General features: G+C 43.4%; 1 protein-coding gene across 1 annotated transcript in view; it reads left to right on the top strand.

The window, feature by feature from the left end:
• The window catches only part of zgc:158659 (PI3K_p85B and PI3K_rbd domain-containing protein), an 83,004-nt gene that overhangs the window by 17,439 nt on the left and 50,565 nt on the right, over positions 1-15,000 (top strand). The window contains 10 exon segments of the mRNA XM_031832693.1: positions 1,058-1,184; positions 1,317-1,430; positions 1,462-1,471; positions 3,560-3,811; positions 3,921-4,006; positions 5,957-6,062; positions 7,730-7,882; positions 10,711-10,842; positions 11,310-11,434; positions 11,934-12,015. Coding sequence (XP_031688553.1) covers positions 1,058-1,184; positions 1,317-1,430; positions 1,462-1,471; positions 3,560-3,811; positions 3,921-4,006; positions 5,957-6,062; positions 7,730-7,882; positions 10,711-10,842; positions 11,310-11,434; positions 11,934-12,015 — 1,187 coding nt within the window.

The following is a 15,000-nucleotide window of genomic DNA, read 5'->3' on the forward strand; positions in this document are numbered from 1 at the left end:
TTATACTGCACTATAACACACTACAACCACACTATATTATACTATACTATACTACACAACACTGCACTACATTATTATACCACACTATATTATACTATACTAAACTATATTATATTATACTACACTGTATTATACTGCACTATAACACACTACAACCACACTATATTATACTACACAACAATGCACTACATTATTATACCACACAACAACTACACTATATTATACTATACTACACTATATTATACTGCACTATAATACACTACAACCACACAATATTATACTATACTACACTATATTATACTATACTACACTGTATTATACTATAATACACTATATTATACTATACTACACTGTATTATACTATAATACACTATATTATACTATACTACACTATATTATACTATACTACACTGTATTATACTGCACTATAATACACTACAACCACACTGTATTATACTATACTACACTATATTATACTATACTACACTATACTATACTATACTACACTGTATTATACTATACTACACTATATTATACTATACTACACTATACTATATCATACTATACTATGATATACTACACACCATGACACTATGTTATACTACACCAGACTATACTGCAATATACTACACTATACTATGTTATCTACATAGTATATATATATATATATATACCCCCACTGTGCAACGCTGCGCTATACTATATTAACACTAACCACAATAGATCTACTGCAAACTGGACAAAGGTTAGTACGTGTGTGTGTGTGTGTGTGTGTGTGTGTGTGTGTGTGTGTGTGTGTGTATATGTGTGTGTGTGTGTGCGTGCGTGTGTGTGTGTATATGTGTGTGTGTGTGTGCGTGTGTGCGTGCGTGTGTGTGTGTATATGTGTGTGTGTGTGTGTGTATATGTATATGTGTGTGTGTGTGTCAGTGTGAAAAATTATATTTGTTTGTATTATCATATTAGTATTTACAGTATTCCGTGTGTTTTTGAGAAATGTAAATATTTAATTGACATTTTGTTGTCTTTCTCTTCTCCCCCCAACTCCCACTTCCAGGTCGTCTGATAGTCACTATCTGGGTGATTGTCTCTCCCTCCAACTCTAAACAGAAGTACACCCTAAAGATCAGCCATGACAGTCTGCCTGAACAACTTATAGCAGAGGCCATCAGGAAGAAGACTAGGTAGGTGATGACGGTGTGTGTGTATCACATGTATGTCAGGGTGGTGGTACATCAAGCTGCCTCACACTACAGAAACAGGAGAGAGGCTTACAGTAGGTGATGGTGCTAGAGAATAACCCCCCAACCCCCCAGGTCTATGCACCTGTCGGCCCAGCAGCTGAGGCTGTGTGTCCAGGAATACCAGGGGCAGTACATCCTGAAGGTCTGTGGATGTGATGAATACCTGCTGGAGAAATACCCCCCTCAGTCAGTACAAGGTAAATATATACCCCCTCAGTCAGTACAAGGTAAATGTATACCCCCTCATTCAGTATAAATAAATACCCCTCAGTCAGTATAAATAAATACCCCCTCAGTCAGTATAAATAAATACCCCTCAGTCAGTATAAATAAATACCCCCTCAGTCAGTATAAACAAATACCCCTCAGTCAGTATAAATATATACCCCACAGTCAGTATAAATAAATAAACCCCTCAGTCAGTTTAAGGTAAATATATACCCCCTCAGTCAGTATAAATATATACCCCACAGTCAATATAAGGTAAATACCCCTCAGTCAGTATAAGGTAAATATATACCCCCTCAGTCAGTATAAATAAATACCCCTCATTCAGTACAAGGTAAATATATACCCCACAGTCAGTATAAATAAATACCCCTCAGTCAGTATAAGGTAAATATATTTACCCCCTCAGTCAGTATAAATATATACCCCCTCAGTCAGTATAAATATATACCCCCTCAGTCAGTATAAATATATACCCCCTCAGTCAGTATAAATATATACCCCTCAGTCAGTATAAGGTAAATAAATACCCCTCAGTCAGTATAAGGTAAATATATTTACCCCCTCAGTCAGTATAAATAAATACCCCTCATTCAGTACAAGGTAAATATATAACCCCTCAGTCAGTATAAATATATACCCCTCAGTCAGTATAAATAAATACCCCTCATTCAGTACAAGGTAAATATATAACCCCTCAGTCAGTATAAATATATACCCCCTCAGTCAGTATAAATATATACCCCCTCAGTCTGTATAAATAAATACCCCACAGTCAGTATAAATAAATACCACCTCAGTCAGTATAAATATATACCCCCTCAGTCAGTACAAGGTAAATATATACCCCCTCAGTCAGTATAAATAAATACCCCTCAGTCAGTATAAATAAATACCCCCTCAGTCAGTATAAATAAATACCCCTCAGTCAGTATAAGGTAAATATATTTACCCCCTCAGTCAGTATAAATAAATACCCCTCATTCAGTACAAGGTAAATATATACCCCCTCAGTCAGTATAAATATATACCCCACAGTCAGTATAAATAAATACCCCCTCTGTCAGTATAAATATATACCCCCTCAGTCAGTATAAATATATACCCCTCAGTCAGTATAAATATATACCCCTCAGTCAGTATAAATATATACCCCCTCAGTCAGTATAAGGTAAATATATACCCCCTCAGTCAGTATAAATAAATACCCCTCAGTCAGTATAAGGTAAATATATACCCCCTCAGTCAGTATAAATATATACCCCCTCAGTCAGTATAAATAAATAGCCCTCAGTCAGTATAAGGTAAATATATACCCCCTCGGTCAGTATAAATATATACCCCCTCAGTCAGTATAAATAAATAGCCCTCAGTCAGTATAAGGTAAATATATACCCCCTCAGTCAGTATAAATAAATACCCCACAGTCAGTATAAATAAATACCCCCTCAGTCAGTATAAATAAATACCCCCTCAGTCAGTATAAATAAATACCCCCTCGGTCAGTATAAATAAATACCCCCTCAGTCAGTATAAATATATACCCCCTCAGTCAGTATAAATATATACCCCCTCAGTCAGTATAAATAAATACCCCTCAGTCAGTATAAATATATACCCCACAGTCCGTATAAATATATACCCCCTCAGTCAGTATAAATAAATAGCCCTCAGTCAGTATAAGGTAAATATATACCCCCTCAGTCTGAATAAATATATACCCCACAGTCAGTATAAATATATACCCCCTCAGTCAGTATAAATATATACCCCTCAGTCAGTATAAATATATACCCCCTCAGTCAGTATAAGGTAAATATATACCCCCTCAGTCTGTATAAATATATACCCCACAGTCAGTAGAAATATATACCCCCTCAGTCAGTAGAAATAAATAGCCCTCAGTCAGTACAAGGTAAATATATACCCCCTCAGTCAGTACAAGGTAGGACAGAGAGAGAGACAGACACGCACACACAGAGACAGACATACAGACACACACACACACACTGTCATGGCTGATCCATAGCCACACACATATTAACGTGATCACACTCTTAACCCATTCCTCCCCGTGTATCCCCCAGTATATCCGTAGCTGTATAACGGTTGGCCGCCTGCCCCACCTGATGTTAGTGTCAAAGGACAGTCTGTACAGCCAGCTCCCAGGCAGTGGGTTTGTAGCTCCCTCCTACAGTCGGCGGACCCCCCAGCCCAGCCCCTGTCCTGGGGGAGGAGATCCCAGCTCACCCCGCTCCCTCTGGGCCTTCAACACCCTGCTGAGGGTCCGCCTGCTCTGTGCTACATACGTCAACGTCAACATCAGAGACATTGACAAGGTAGGGGTAGACAGACACGCTCCATAATGATAATATCAATTGATGTCAATATTAACTGTCTGTGTGTGTTGACATCATGTTGTCTCCTGTAACTGATCAACTGTTGTAGATATATGTTAGAACTGGTATCTATCATGGAGGAGAGCCGCTGTGTGACAACGTCAACACCCAGAGAGTACCCTGCTCCAACCCCAGGTACCATTACTACACCACCACAACACCACTATAGCATTACTATAACATTACTATAACATAACTACAACATAACTACAACATTACTACAACACTATTATAACATTACTGCAACACTATTATACCACTACTACAACGCTATTATAACATTACTGCAACACTATTATACCACTACTACAACACTACTACAACACTATTATAACATTACTATAACATAACTACAACATTACTACAACACTACTACAACACTATTATAACATTACTGCAACACTATTATACCACTACTACAACACTACTGCAACACTATTATACCACTACTACAACACTACTACAACACTATTATACCACTACTACAACACTACTACAACACTACTACAACACTATTATAACATTACTGCAACACTATTATACCACTACTACAACACTACTACCACACTATTATAACATTACTATAACATAACTACAACATTACTACAACACTACTACAACACTGCTACAACAACACCACTACAACATAACTACAACATTACTACAACATTACTACAACATTATTATAACATTACTGCAACACTATTATGCCACTACTACAACACTATTATAACATTAATGCAACACTATTATACCACTACTACAACACTACTACAACACTATTATAACATTACTATAACATAACTACAACATTACTACAACACTACTACAACACTGCTACAACAACACCACTACAACATAACTACAACATTACTACAACATTACTACAACATTATTATAACATTACTGCAACACTATTATGCCACTACTACAACACTATTATAACATTACTGCAACACTATTATACCACTACTACAAACCAATTTAACATTACTATAACATTACTATAACATAACTACACCATTACTACAACACTACTACAACACTATTATAACATTACTGCAACACTATTAAACCACTACTACATCAACATTACTACAACATTACTACAACATTACTGTAGCAGTACTATAGCATTACTATACCATTACTATACCATAACTACAACATTACTACAACATTACCATAGCAGTACTATAGCATTACTATAACATTACTATAGCATAACTGCAACATTACTACAACATTACTATAACATTGCTACAACACTACTACAACACTATAATAACATTACTGCAACACTATTATACCACTACTACAACACTACTACTACTACACTACTACACCACTACTACAACACTACTACAACACTATTATAACATTACTGCAACACTATTATACCACTACTACAACACTACTACCACACTACTACAACAACATTACTACACCTGTTGTATTCAGCATTTCACTGTAAGGTCTACTACACCTGTTGTATTCAGCATTTTGACTGTAAGGTCTACTACACCTGTTGTATTCAGTATTTCACTGTAAGGTCTACTACACCTGTTGTATTCAGCATTTCACTGTAAGGTCTACTACACCTGTTGTATTCAGCATTTCACTGTAAGGTCTACTACACCTGTTGTATTCAGCATGTCACTGTAAGGTCTACTACACCTGTTGTATTCAGCATTTCACTGTAAGGTCTACTACACCTGTTGTATTCAGCATTTCACTCTAAGGTCTACTACACCTGTTGTATTCAGCATTTCACTGTAAGGTCTACTACACCTGTTGTATTCAGCATTTCACTGTGAGGTCTACTACACCTGTTGTATTCAGCATTTCACTGTGAGGTCTACTACACCTGTTGTATTCAGCATTTCACTGTGAGGTCTACTACACCTGTTGTATTTTGCTCATGTGACAAAGACAATTTGATTTGATGGTTCTTTGAGAATATAGAGTCTTCGTATGAATCAAACACCCCAGCAATGGCTCAACCCTTATCAACTACAACATTATTACAACATTTCTACAACTAGACAAAGTATCTCATCAGCCTCTTCTCTCTCTCCTCTCCAGGTGGAATGAGTGGCTGTCCTATGACATCTACATGACGGACCTCCCTCACTCCGCCAGACTCTGTCTCTCCATCTGCAGCGTCAAGGGACGCAAGGGAGCCAAAGAGGTAGCTACCGCACCGCATATACTAACCTGTCTGTGGTACTAGTACTAACATATACTAACCTGTCTATGGTACTAGTACTAACATATACTAACCTGTCTGTGGTACTAGTACTAACATATACTAACCTGTCTATGGTACTAGTACTAACATATACTAACCTGTCTATGGTACTAGTACTAACATATACTAACCTGTCTATGGTACTAGTACTAACATATACTAACCTGTCTGTGGTACTAGTACTAACATATACTAACATATACTAACCTGTCTATGGTACTAGTACTAACATATACTAACCTGTCTATGGTACTAGTACTAACATATACTAACCTGTCTATGGTACTAGTACTAACATATACTAACCTGTCTATGGTACTAGTACTAACATATACTAACCTGTCTATGGTACTAGTATAACATATACTAACCTGTCTATGGTACTAGTACTAACATATACTAACCTGTCTATGGTACTAGTACTAACATATACTAACCTGTCTATGGTACTAGTACTAACATATACTAACCTGTCTATGGTACTAGTACTAACATATACTAACCTGTCTATGGTACTAGTACTAACATATACTAACCTGTCTGTGGTACTAGTACTAACATATACTAACCTGTCTATGGTACTAGTACTAATATATACTAACCTGTCTATGGTACTAGTACTAACATATACTAACCTGTCTATGGTACTAGTACTAACATATACTAACCTGTCTATGGTACTAGTACTAACATATACTAACCTGTCTGTGGTACTAGTACTAACATATACTAACCTGTCTATGGTACTAGTACTAACATATACTAACCTGTCTATGGTACTAGTACTAACATATACTAACCTGTCTATGGTACTAGTACTAATATATACTAACCTGTCTATGGTACTAGTACTAACATATACTAACCTGTCTATGGTACTAGTACTAACATATACTAACCTGTCTGTGGTACTAGTACTAACATATACTAACCTGTCTATGGTACTAGTACTAATATATACTAACCTGTCTATGGTACTAGTACTAACATATACTAACATATACTGACCTGTCTGTGGTACTAGTACTAACATATACTAACCTGTCTGTGGTACTAGTACTAACATATACTAACCTGTCTATGGTACTAGTACTAACATATACTAACCTGTCTATGGTACTAGTACTAACATATACTAACCTGTCTATGGTACTAGTACTAACATATACTAACCTGTCTATGGTACTAGTACTAATATATACTAACCTGTCTATGGTACTAGTACTAACATATACTAACCTGTCTATGGTACTAGTACTAACATATACTAACCTGTCTATGGTACTAGTACTAACATATACTAACCTGTCTATGGTACTAGTACTAACATATACTAACCTGTCTATGGTACTAGTACTAACATATACTAACCTGTCTATGGTACTAGTACTAACATATACTAACATATACTAACCTGTCTATGTTGTGTGTCTGTTTACTAGCACTGTACGTTCACTTGAACAAATATCAACCTGTGTATGGTGTGTGTGTGTGTGTGTGTGTGTGTGTGTGTGTGTGTGTGTGTGTGTGTGTGTGTGTGTGTGTGTGTGTGTGTGTGTGTGTGTGTGTGTGTGTGTGTGTGTGTGTGTGTGTGTGTGCGTGCGTAGGAGCACTGCCCGCTGGCGTGGGGCAACGTGAACTTGTTTGACTACAAGGACACGTTAGTGTGTGGAAAAGTAGCGCTCAGCCTGTGGCCAGTTCCTCACGGTTTAGAGGACCTGCTCAATCCTATAGGAGTGGCTGGATCCAACCCTAACAAGGTAAGGAACAACTAGGCTTTATGGTCAACTCCTGTCTGTCTGGATTGGTTAAAGATATACTTTTTAGCATTTAAATGTTTTATTGGACAGAGGAGGAGACCATGGGAAAGACGGACAAACAAGCAGTGGGCTGGGTCCTAACACAAGCAGTGGGCTGGGTCGAACACAAGCAGTGGGCTGGGTCGAACACAAGCAGTGGGCTGGGTCCTAACACAAGCAGTGGGCTGGGTCCTAACACAAGCAGTGGGCTGGTTCCTAACACAAGCAGTGGGCTGGGTCGAACACAAGCAGTGGGCTGGGTCGAACACAAGCAGTGGGCTGGGTCGAACACAAGCAGTGGGCTGGGTCCTAACACAAGCAGTGGGCTGGGTCCTAACACAAGCAGTGGGCTGGGTCGAACACAAGCAGTGGGCTGGGTCCTAACACAAGCAGTGGGCTGGGTCCTAACACAAGCAGTGGGCTGGGTCGAACACAAGCAGTGGGCTGGGTCGAACACAAGCAGTGGGCTGGGTCCTAACACAAGCAGTGGGCTGGGTCCTAACACAAGCAGTGGGCTGGGTCCTAACACAAGCAGTGGGCTGGGTCGAACACAAGCAGTGGGCTGGGTCCTAACACAAGCAGTGGGCTGGGTCGAACACAAGCAGTGGGCTGGGTCGAACACAAGCAGTGGGCTGGGTCGAACACAAGCAGTGGGCTGGGTCCTAACACAAGCAGTGGGCTGGGTCGAACACAAGCAGTGGGCTGGGTCCTAACACAAGCAGTGGGCTGGGTCGAACACAAGCAGTGGGCTGGGTCGAACACAAGCAGTGGGCTGGGTCCTAACACAAGCAGTGGGCTGGGTCCTAACACAAGCAGTGGGCTGGGTCGAACACAAGCAGTGGGCTGGGTCCTAACACAAGCAGTGGGCTGGGTCGAACACAAGCAGGTGGCTGGGTCGAACACAAGCAGTGGGCTGGGTCCTAACACAAGCAGTGGGCTGGGTCCTAACACAAGCAGTGGGCTGGGTCGAACACAAGCAGTGGGCTGGGTCGAACACAAGCAGTGGGCTGGGTCGAACTCAAGCAGTGGGCTGGGTCGAACACAAGCAGTGGGCTGGGTCCTAACACAAGCAGTGGGCTGGGTCGAACACAAGCAGTGGGCTGGGTCGAACACAAGCAGTGGCTGGGTCCTAACACAAGCAGTGGGCTGGGTCCTAACACAAGCAGTGGGCTGGGTCCTAACACAAGCAGTGGGCTGGGTCGAACACAAGCAGTGGGCTGGGTCCTAACACAAGCAGTGGGCTGGGTCGAACACAAGCAGTGGGCTGGGTCGAACACAAGCAGTGGGCTGGGTCGAACACAAGCAGTGGGCTGGGTCCTAACACAAGCAGTGGGCTGGGTCGAACACAAGCAGTGGGCTGGGTCCTAACACAAGCAGTGGGCTGGGTCGAACACAAGCAGTGGGCTGGGTCGAACACAAGCAGTGGGCTGGGTCCTAACACAAGCAGTGGGCTGGGTCGAACACAAGCAGTGGGCTGGGTCCTAACACAAGCAGTGGGCTGGGTCGAACACAAGCAGTGGGCTGGGTCGAACACAAGCAGTGGGCTGGGTCCTAACACAAGCAGTGGGCTGGGTCCTAACACAAGCAGTGGGCTGGGTCCTAACACAAGCAGTGGGCTGGGTCGAACACAAGCATTGGGCTGGGTCCTAACACAAGCAGTGGGCTGGGTCGAACACAAGCAGTGGGCTGGGTCGAACACAAGCAGTGGGCTGGGTCGAACACAAGCAGTGGGCTGGGTCCTAACACAAGCAGTGGGCTGGGTCGAACACAAGCAGTGGGCTGGGTCCTAACACAAGCAGTGGGCTGGGTCGAACACAAGCAGTGGGCTGGGTCCTAACACAAGCAGTGGGCTGGGTCGAACACAAGCAGTGGGCTGGGTCCTAACACAAGCAATGGGCTGGGTCCTAACACAAGCAGTGGGCTGGGTCGAACACAAGCAGTGGGCTGGGTCGAACACAAGCAGTGGGCTGGGTCCTAACACAAGCAGTGGGCTGGGTCCTAACACAAGCAGTGGGCTGGGTCCTAACACAAGCAGTGGGCTGGGTTGAACACAAGCAGTGGGCTGGGTCGAACACAAGCAGTGGGCTGGGTCGAACTCAAGCAGTGGGCTGGGTCGAACACAAGCAGTGGGCTGGGTCGAACACAAGCAGTTGGCGGGGTCGAACACAAGCAGTGGGCTGGTTCCTAACACAAGCAGTGGGCTGGGTCAAACACAAGCAGTGGGCTGGGTCCTAACACAAGCAGTGGGCTGGGTCCTAACACAAGCAGTGGGCTGGGTCCTAACACAAGCAGTGGGCTGGGTCCTAACACAAGCAGTGGGCTGGGTCGAACACAAGCAGTGGGCCGGGTCGAACACAAGCAGTGGGCTGGGTCCTAACAAAAGCAGTGGGCTGGGTCCTAACACAAGCAGTGGGCTGGGTCCTAACACAAGCAGTGGGCTGGGTCCTAACACAAGCAGTGGGCTGGGTCCTAACACAAGCAGTGGGCTGGGTCCTAACACAAGCAGTGGGCTGGGTCCTAACACAAGCAGTGGGCTGGGTCCTAACACAAGCAGTGGGCTGGATTTGAACCCTGAGCCCTTTGGGGTTTTGTCACCTTGTGGCAACTGCTGATGTAAAAAACTGGCTTTACAAAAGTTAATGAGATGTATTTCTGTTTAACCTCATATAATCTCTTCCTCACCCTGTAGGAAACTCAGTGTGTTGAACTAGTCCTCATGGTCTCTTCTTCACCCTGTAGGAAACTCAGTGTGTTGAACTAGTCCTCATGGTCTCTTCCTCACCCTGTAGGAAACTCCATGTGTTGAACTAGAGTTCTCATGGTTCAACCAGGTGGTCCTGTTTCCTGATGAACAGCAGATAGAGGAACACGCCAACTGGACCATCTCTAGAGAACTGGGCTACAACTACAGTCTAGGACTGGTGAGAGAACTGGGTTACAACTACTGTCTAGGACTGGTGAGAGAACTGGGTTACAACTACTGTCTAGGACTGGTCAGAGAACTGGGTTACAACTACTGTCTAGGACTGGTCAGAGAACTGGGTTACAACTACAGTCTAGGACTGGTGAGAGAACTGGGCTACAACTACTGTCTAGGACTGGTCAGAGAACTGGGCTACAATTACAGTCTAGGACTGGTGAGAGAACTGGGTTACAACTACTGTCTAGGACTGGTCAGAGAACTGGGTTACAACTACTGTCTAGGACTGGTCAGAGAACTGGGTTACAACTACTGTCTAGGACTGGTCAGAGAACTGGGTTACAACTACTGTCTAGGACTGGTCAGAGAACTGGGTTACAACTACTGTCTAGGACTGGTCAGAGAGTGAGCACTGGACAGACCTCCAGTTCTTTGGCGATGATGGTCTTGTGATGCTGTGTGTTTCAGAGTAGCAGGCTGGCGTGTGACAGTAGTGTGTCAGCGGCGGATGGTGAGCAGCTCAGGTCTCTCTGTAGCAGAGATCCTCTCTATGAGCTGTCTGAACAGGAGAAGGACTTTCTCTGGAGACACAGGTAACTGCTGTAGGTGGAGTGTGTGTCTGTCTCTTAGCCCAACTCTATACCGTTCTATTGGCAAGAAACTGAAATATTGAACCAAACTAGAATAGGTTTAGATAATACAAGCTGAACCGAATGCCCTCCCTCTCTCTCACCCTCCCTCTCTCTCACACTCTCCATCCCTCCTTCCCTTCCTTCCTCTCTCTCACACTCTTCCTCCCTCCCTCTCTCTCACACTCTCCATCCCTCCTTCCCTTCCTTCCTCTCTCTCACACTCTCTCTCCCTCCCTCCCACTCTCACACTCTCCATCCCTCCTTCCCTTCCTTCCTCTCTCTCACACTCTCCCTCCCTCCCTCTCTCACACTCTCCATCCATCCCTCCCTCCCTCTCTCACACTCTTCCTCCCTCCCTCTCTCACACCCTCCCTCCTTCCCTCCCTCTCTCCCTCTCCCTCCATTTCTGTATCCCTCGCTCCCTCCCTCCCTCTTTCTCCCTCCCTCCCTCATCTTCTAGACATTACTGTGTGAACATTCCAGAGTCTCTTCCTAAGCTGCTGCTGTCAGTCAAATGGAACTCTAGAGATGAGTGGTCACAGGTATGGCTGTCTGTCAGTCTGTTTCTCCTCCAGAATACCTGTCTGTCTGTCAGTCTGTTTCTCCTCTAGAATACCTGTCTGTCTGTTTCTCCTCCAGAATACCTGTCTGTCAGTCTGTTTCTCCTCTAGAATACCTGTCTGTCTGTTTCTCCTCCAGAATACCTGTCTGTCTGTCGGTCTGTTTCTCCTCAATAATACCTGTCTGTCTGTCTGTCTGTCTGTCTGTTTCTCCTCTAGAATACCTGTCTGTCTGTTTCTCCTCCAGAATACCTGTCTGTCAGTCTGTTTCTCCTCTAGAATACCTGTCTGTCTGTTTCTCCTCCAGAATACCTGTCTGTCTGTCGGTCTGTTTCTCCTCAATAATACCTGTCTGTCTGTATGTCAGTCTGTTTCTCCACTAGAATACCTGTCTGTCTGTCGGTCTGTTTCTCCTCAAGAATACCTGTCTGTCTGTCTGCCTGTTTCTCCTCTAGAATACCTGTCTGTCTGTCTGCCTGTTTCTCCTCTAGAATACCTGTCTGTCTGTTTCTCCTCTAGAATACCTGTCAGTCTGTTTCTCCTCTAGAATACCTGTCTGTCTGTTTCTCCACTAGAATACCTGTCTGTCTGTCGGTCTGTTTCTCCTCAAGAATACCTGTCTGTCTGTCTGCCTGTTTCTCCTCTAGAATACCTGTCTGTCTGTTTCTCCTCTAGAATACCTGTCTGTCTGTTTCTCCTCTAGAATACCTGTCTGTCTGTCGGTCTGTTTCTCCTCTAGAATACCTGTCTGTCTGTCGGTCTGTTTCTCCACTAGAATACCCGTCTGTCTGTTTCTCCTCTAGAATACCTGTCTGTCTGTTTCTCCACTAGAATACCTGTCTGTCTGTTTCTCTTCTAGAATACCTGTCTGTCTGTTTCTCCACTAGAATACCTGTCTGTCAGTCTGTTTCTCCACTAGAATACCTGTCTGTCAGTCTGTTTCTCCTCTAGAATACCTGTCTGTCTGTCAGTCTGTTTCTCCACTAGAATACCTGTCTGTCTGTCAGTCTGTTTCTCCTCTAGAATACCTGTCTGTCTGTCAGTCTGTTTCTCCACTAGAATACCTGTCTGTCTGTCTGTCTGTCTGTCTGTCTGTCTGTCTATTTCTCCTCTAGAATACCTGTCTGTCTGTTTCTCCACTAGAATACCTGTCTGTCTGTTTCTCTACTAGAATACATGTCTGTCTGTTTTTCCCCTAGAATACCTGTCTGTCTGTTTCTCTACTAAAATACATGTCTGTCTGTTTCTCCACTAGAATACCTGTCTGTCTGTTTCTCTTCTAGAATACATGTCTGTCTGTTTTTCCACTAGAACACCTGTCTGTCTGTTTCTCCTCTAGAATACATGTCTGTCTGTTTCTCCACTACAATACATGTCTGTCTGTTTCTCTTCTAGAATACCTGTCTGTCTGTTTCCCCGCTAGAATACCTGTCTGTCTGTTTCTCCACTAGAATACCTGTCTGTCTGTTTCTCCTCTAGAATACCTGTCTGTCTGTTTCTCCACTAGAATACATGTCTGTCTGTTTTTCCACTAGAATACCTGTCTGTTTCTCCACTAGAATACCTGTCTGTCTGTTTCTCCACTAGAATACCTGTCTGTCTGTTTCTCCACTAGAATACATGTCTGTCTGTTTCTCCACTAGAATACCTGTCTGTCTGTTTCTCCTCTAGAATACCTGTCTGTCTGTTTCTCCTCTAGAATACCTGTCTGTCTGTTTCTCCTCTAGAATACCTGTCTGTCTGTCTATTTCTCCTCTAGAATACCTGTCTGTCTGTCTATTTCTCCTCTAGAATACCTGTCTGTCTGTCTATTTCTCCTCTAGAATACCTGTCTGTCTGTCTATTTCTCCTCTAGAATACCTGTCTGTCTGTCTATTTCTCCTCTAGAATACCTGTCTGTCTGTCTATTTCTCCTCTAGAATACCTGTCTGTCTGTCTATTTCTCCTCTAGAATACCTGTCTGTCTGAAATGTTAATAAAAGGTTAAGCAATGCAATAAATTAATGACGTTACCAATAAGTGACGTTACAGGCTGACAATGTGTTAGCTACGATATCCTTACGAACCACATAGCATATCATTACAGTGGTATATATCGGTATGTTAGCTAGCTACCTAACGCTAGTTGGCCACTAATACATTGAACTTGCCAGTAATTTAACTAAATGCTATCTAACACGACGTTTATTGACTTGATTATTCTCGTAATTCTTAGCTAAGTGGTGATGGATGTAGTAGATGGATGTAGTAGGTAGATGTAGCTAAGTGGTATAGTCGTTGTGCGTTCTCAATGGACATTCGTAAATTCACTCTGGCTATCTACTCTGATTACAGTCTCGCCTCAGTGTGCCAGAGCGCAGAATAACTGAGGAATTTAATTCAATTGTTGCCAGCAGCACAGTTAGTCACCAAAGTTCTGGATAACATGAAAACTGCTTATCCAGCTCTGCTAGTGGGAGTAAAATGGTCAGAGTGGGCTGCTCTCATTATGTGTCTGGAAGTAGCTAGCAAGCTAGCCAGGTTAGCCAGTTAGCTTAGGTGCTTGACTGACGTTGTGAGGTCAGAACGCTCGGATCATACCATACTCCTCGTCCAGTGTGCGTTCTGAGCGCTCCCAGAGAAACGCTCCCAGAGAAACGCTCCCAGAGAAACACTCCCAGAGAAACCAGAGAAACGCTCCCAGAGAAACGCTCCCAGAGAAACACTCCCAGAGAAACCAGAGAAACGCTCCCAGAGAAACGCTCCCAGAGAAACGCTCCCAGAGAAACACTCCCAGAGAAACCAGAGAAACGCTCCCAGAGAAACGCTCCCAGAGAAACGCTCCCAGAGAAACGCTCCCAGAGAAACACTCCCAGAGAAACACTCCCAGAGAAACCAGAGAAACGCTCCCAGAGAAACGCTCCCAGAGAAACGCTCCCAGAGAAACGCTCCCAGAGAAACGCTCCCAGAGAAACGCTCCCAGAGAAA

The sequence above is a fragment of the Oncorhynchus kisutch genome, linkage group LG9 (genome assembly GCF_002021735.2).
Source record: "Oncorhynchus kisutch isolate 150728-3 linkage group LG9, Okis_V2, whole genome shotgun sequence".
Taxonomy (NCBI): Eukaryota; Metazoa; Chordata; class Actinopteri; order Salmoniformes; family Salmonidae; genus Oncorhynchus; species Oncorhynchus kisutch.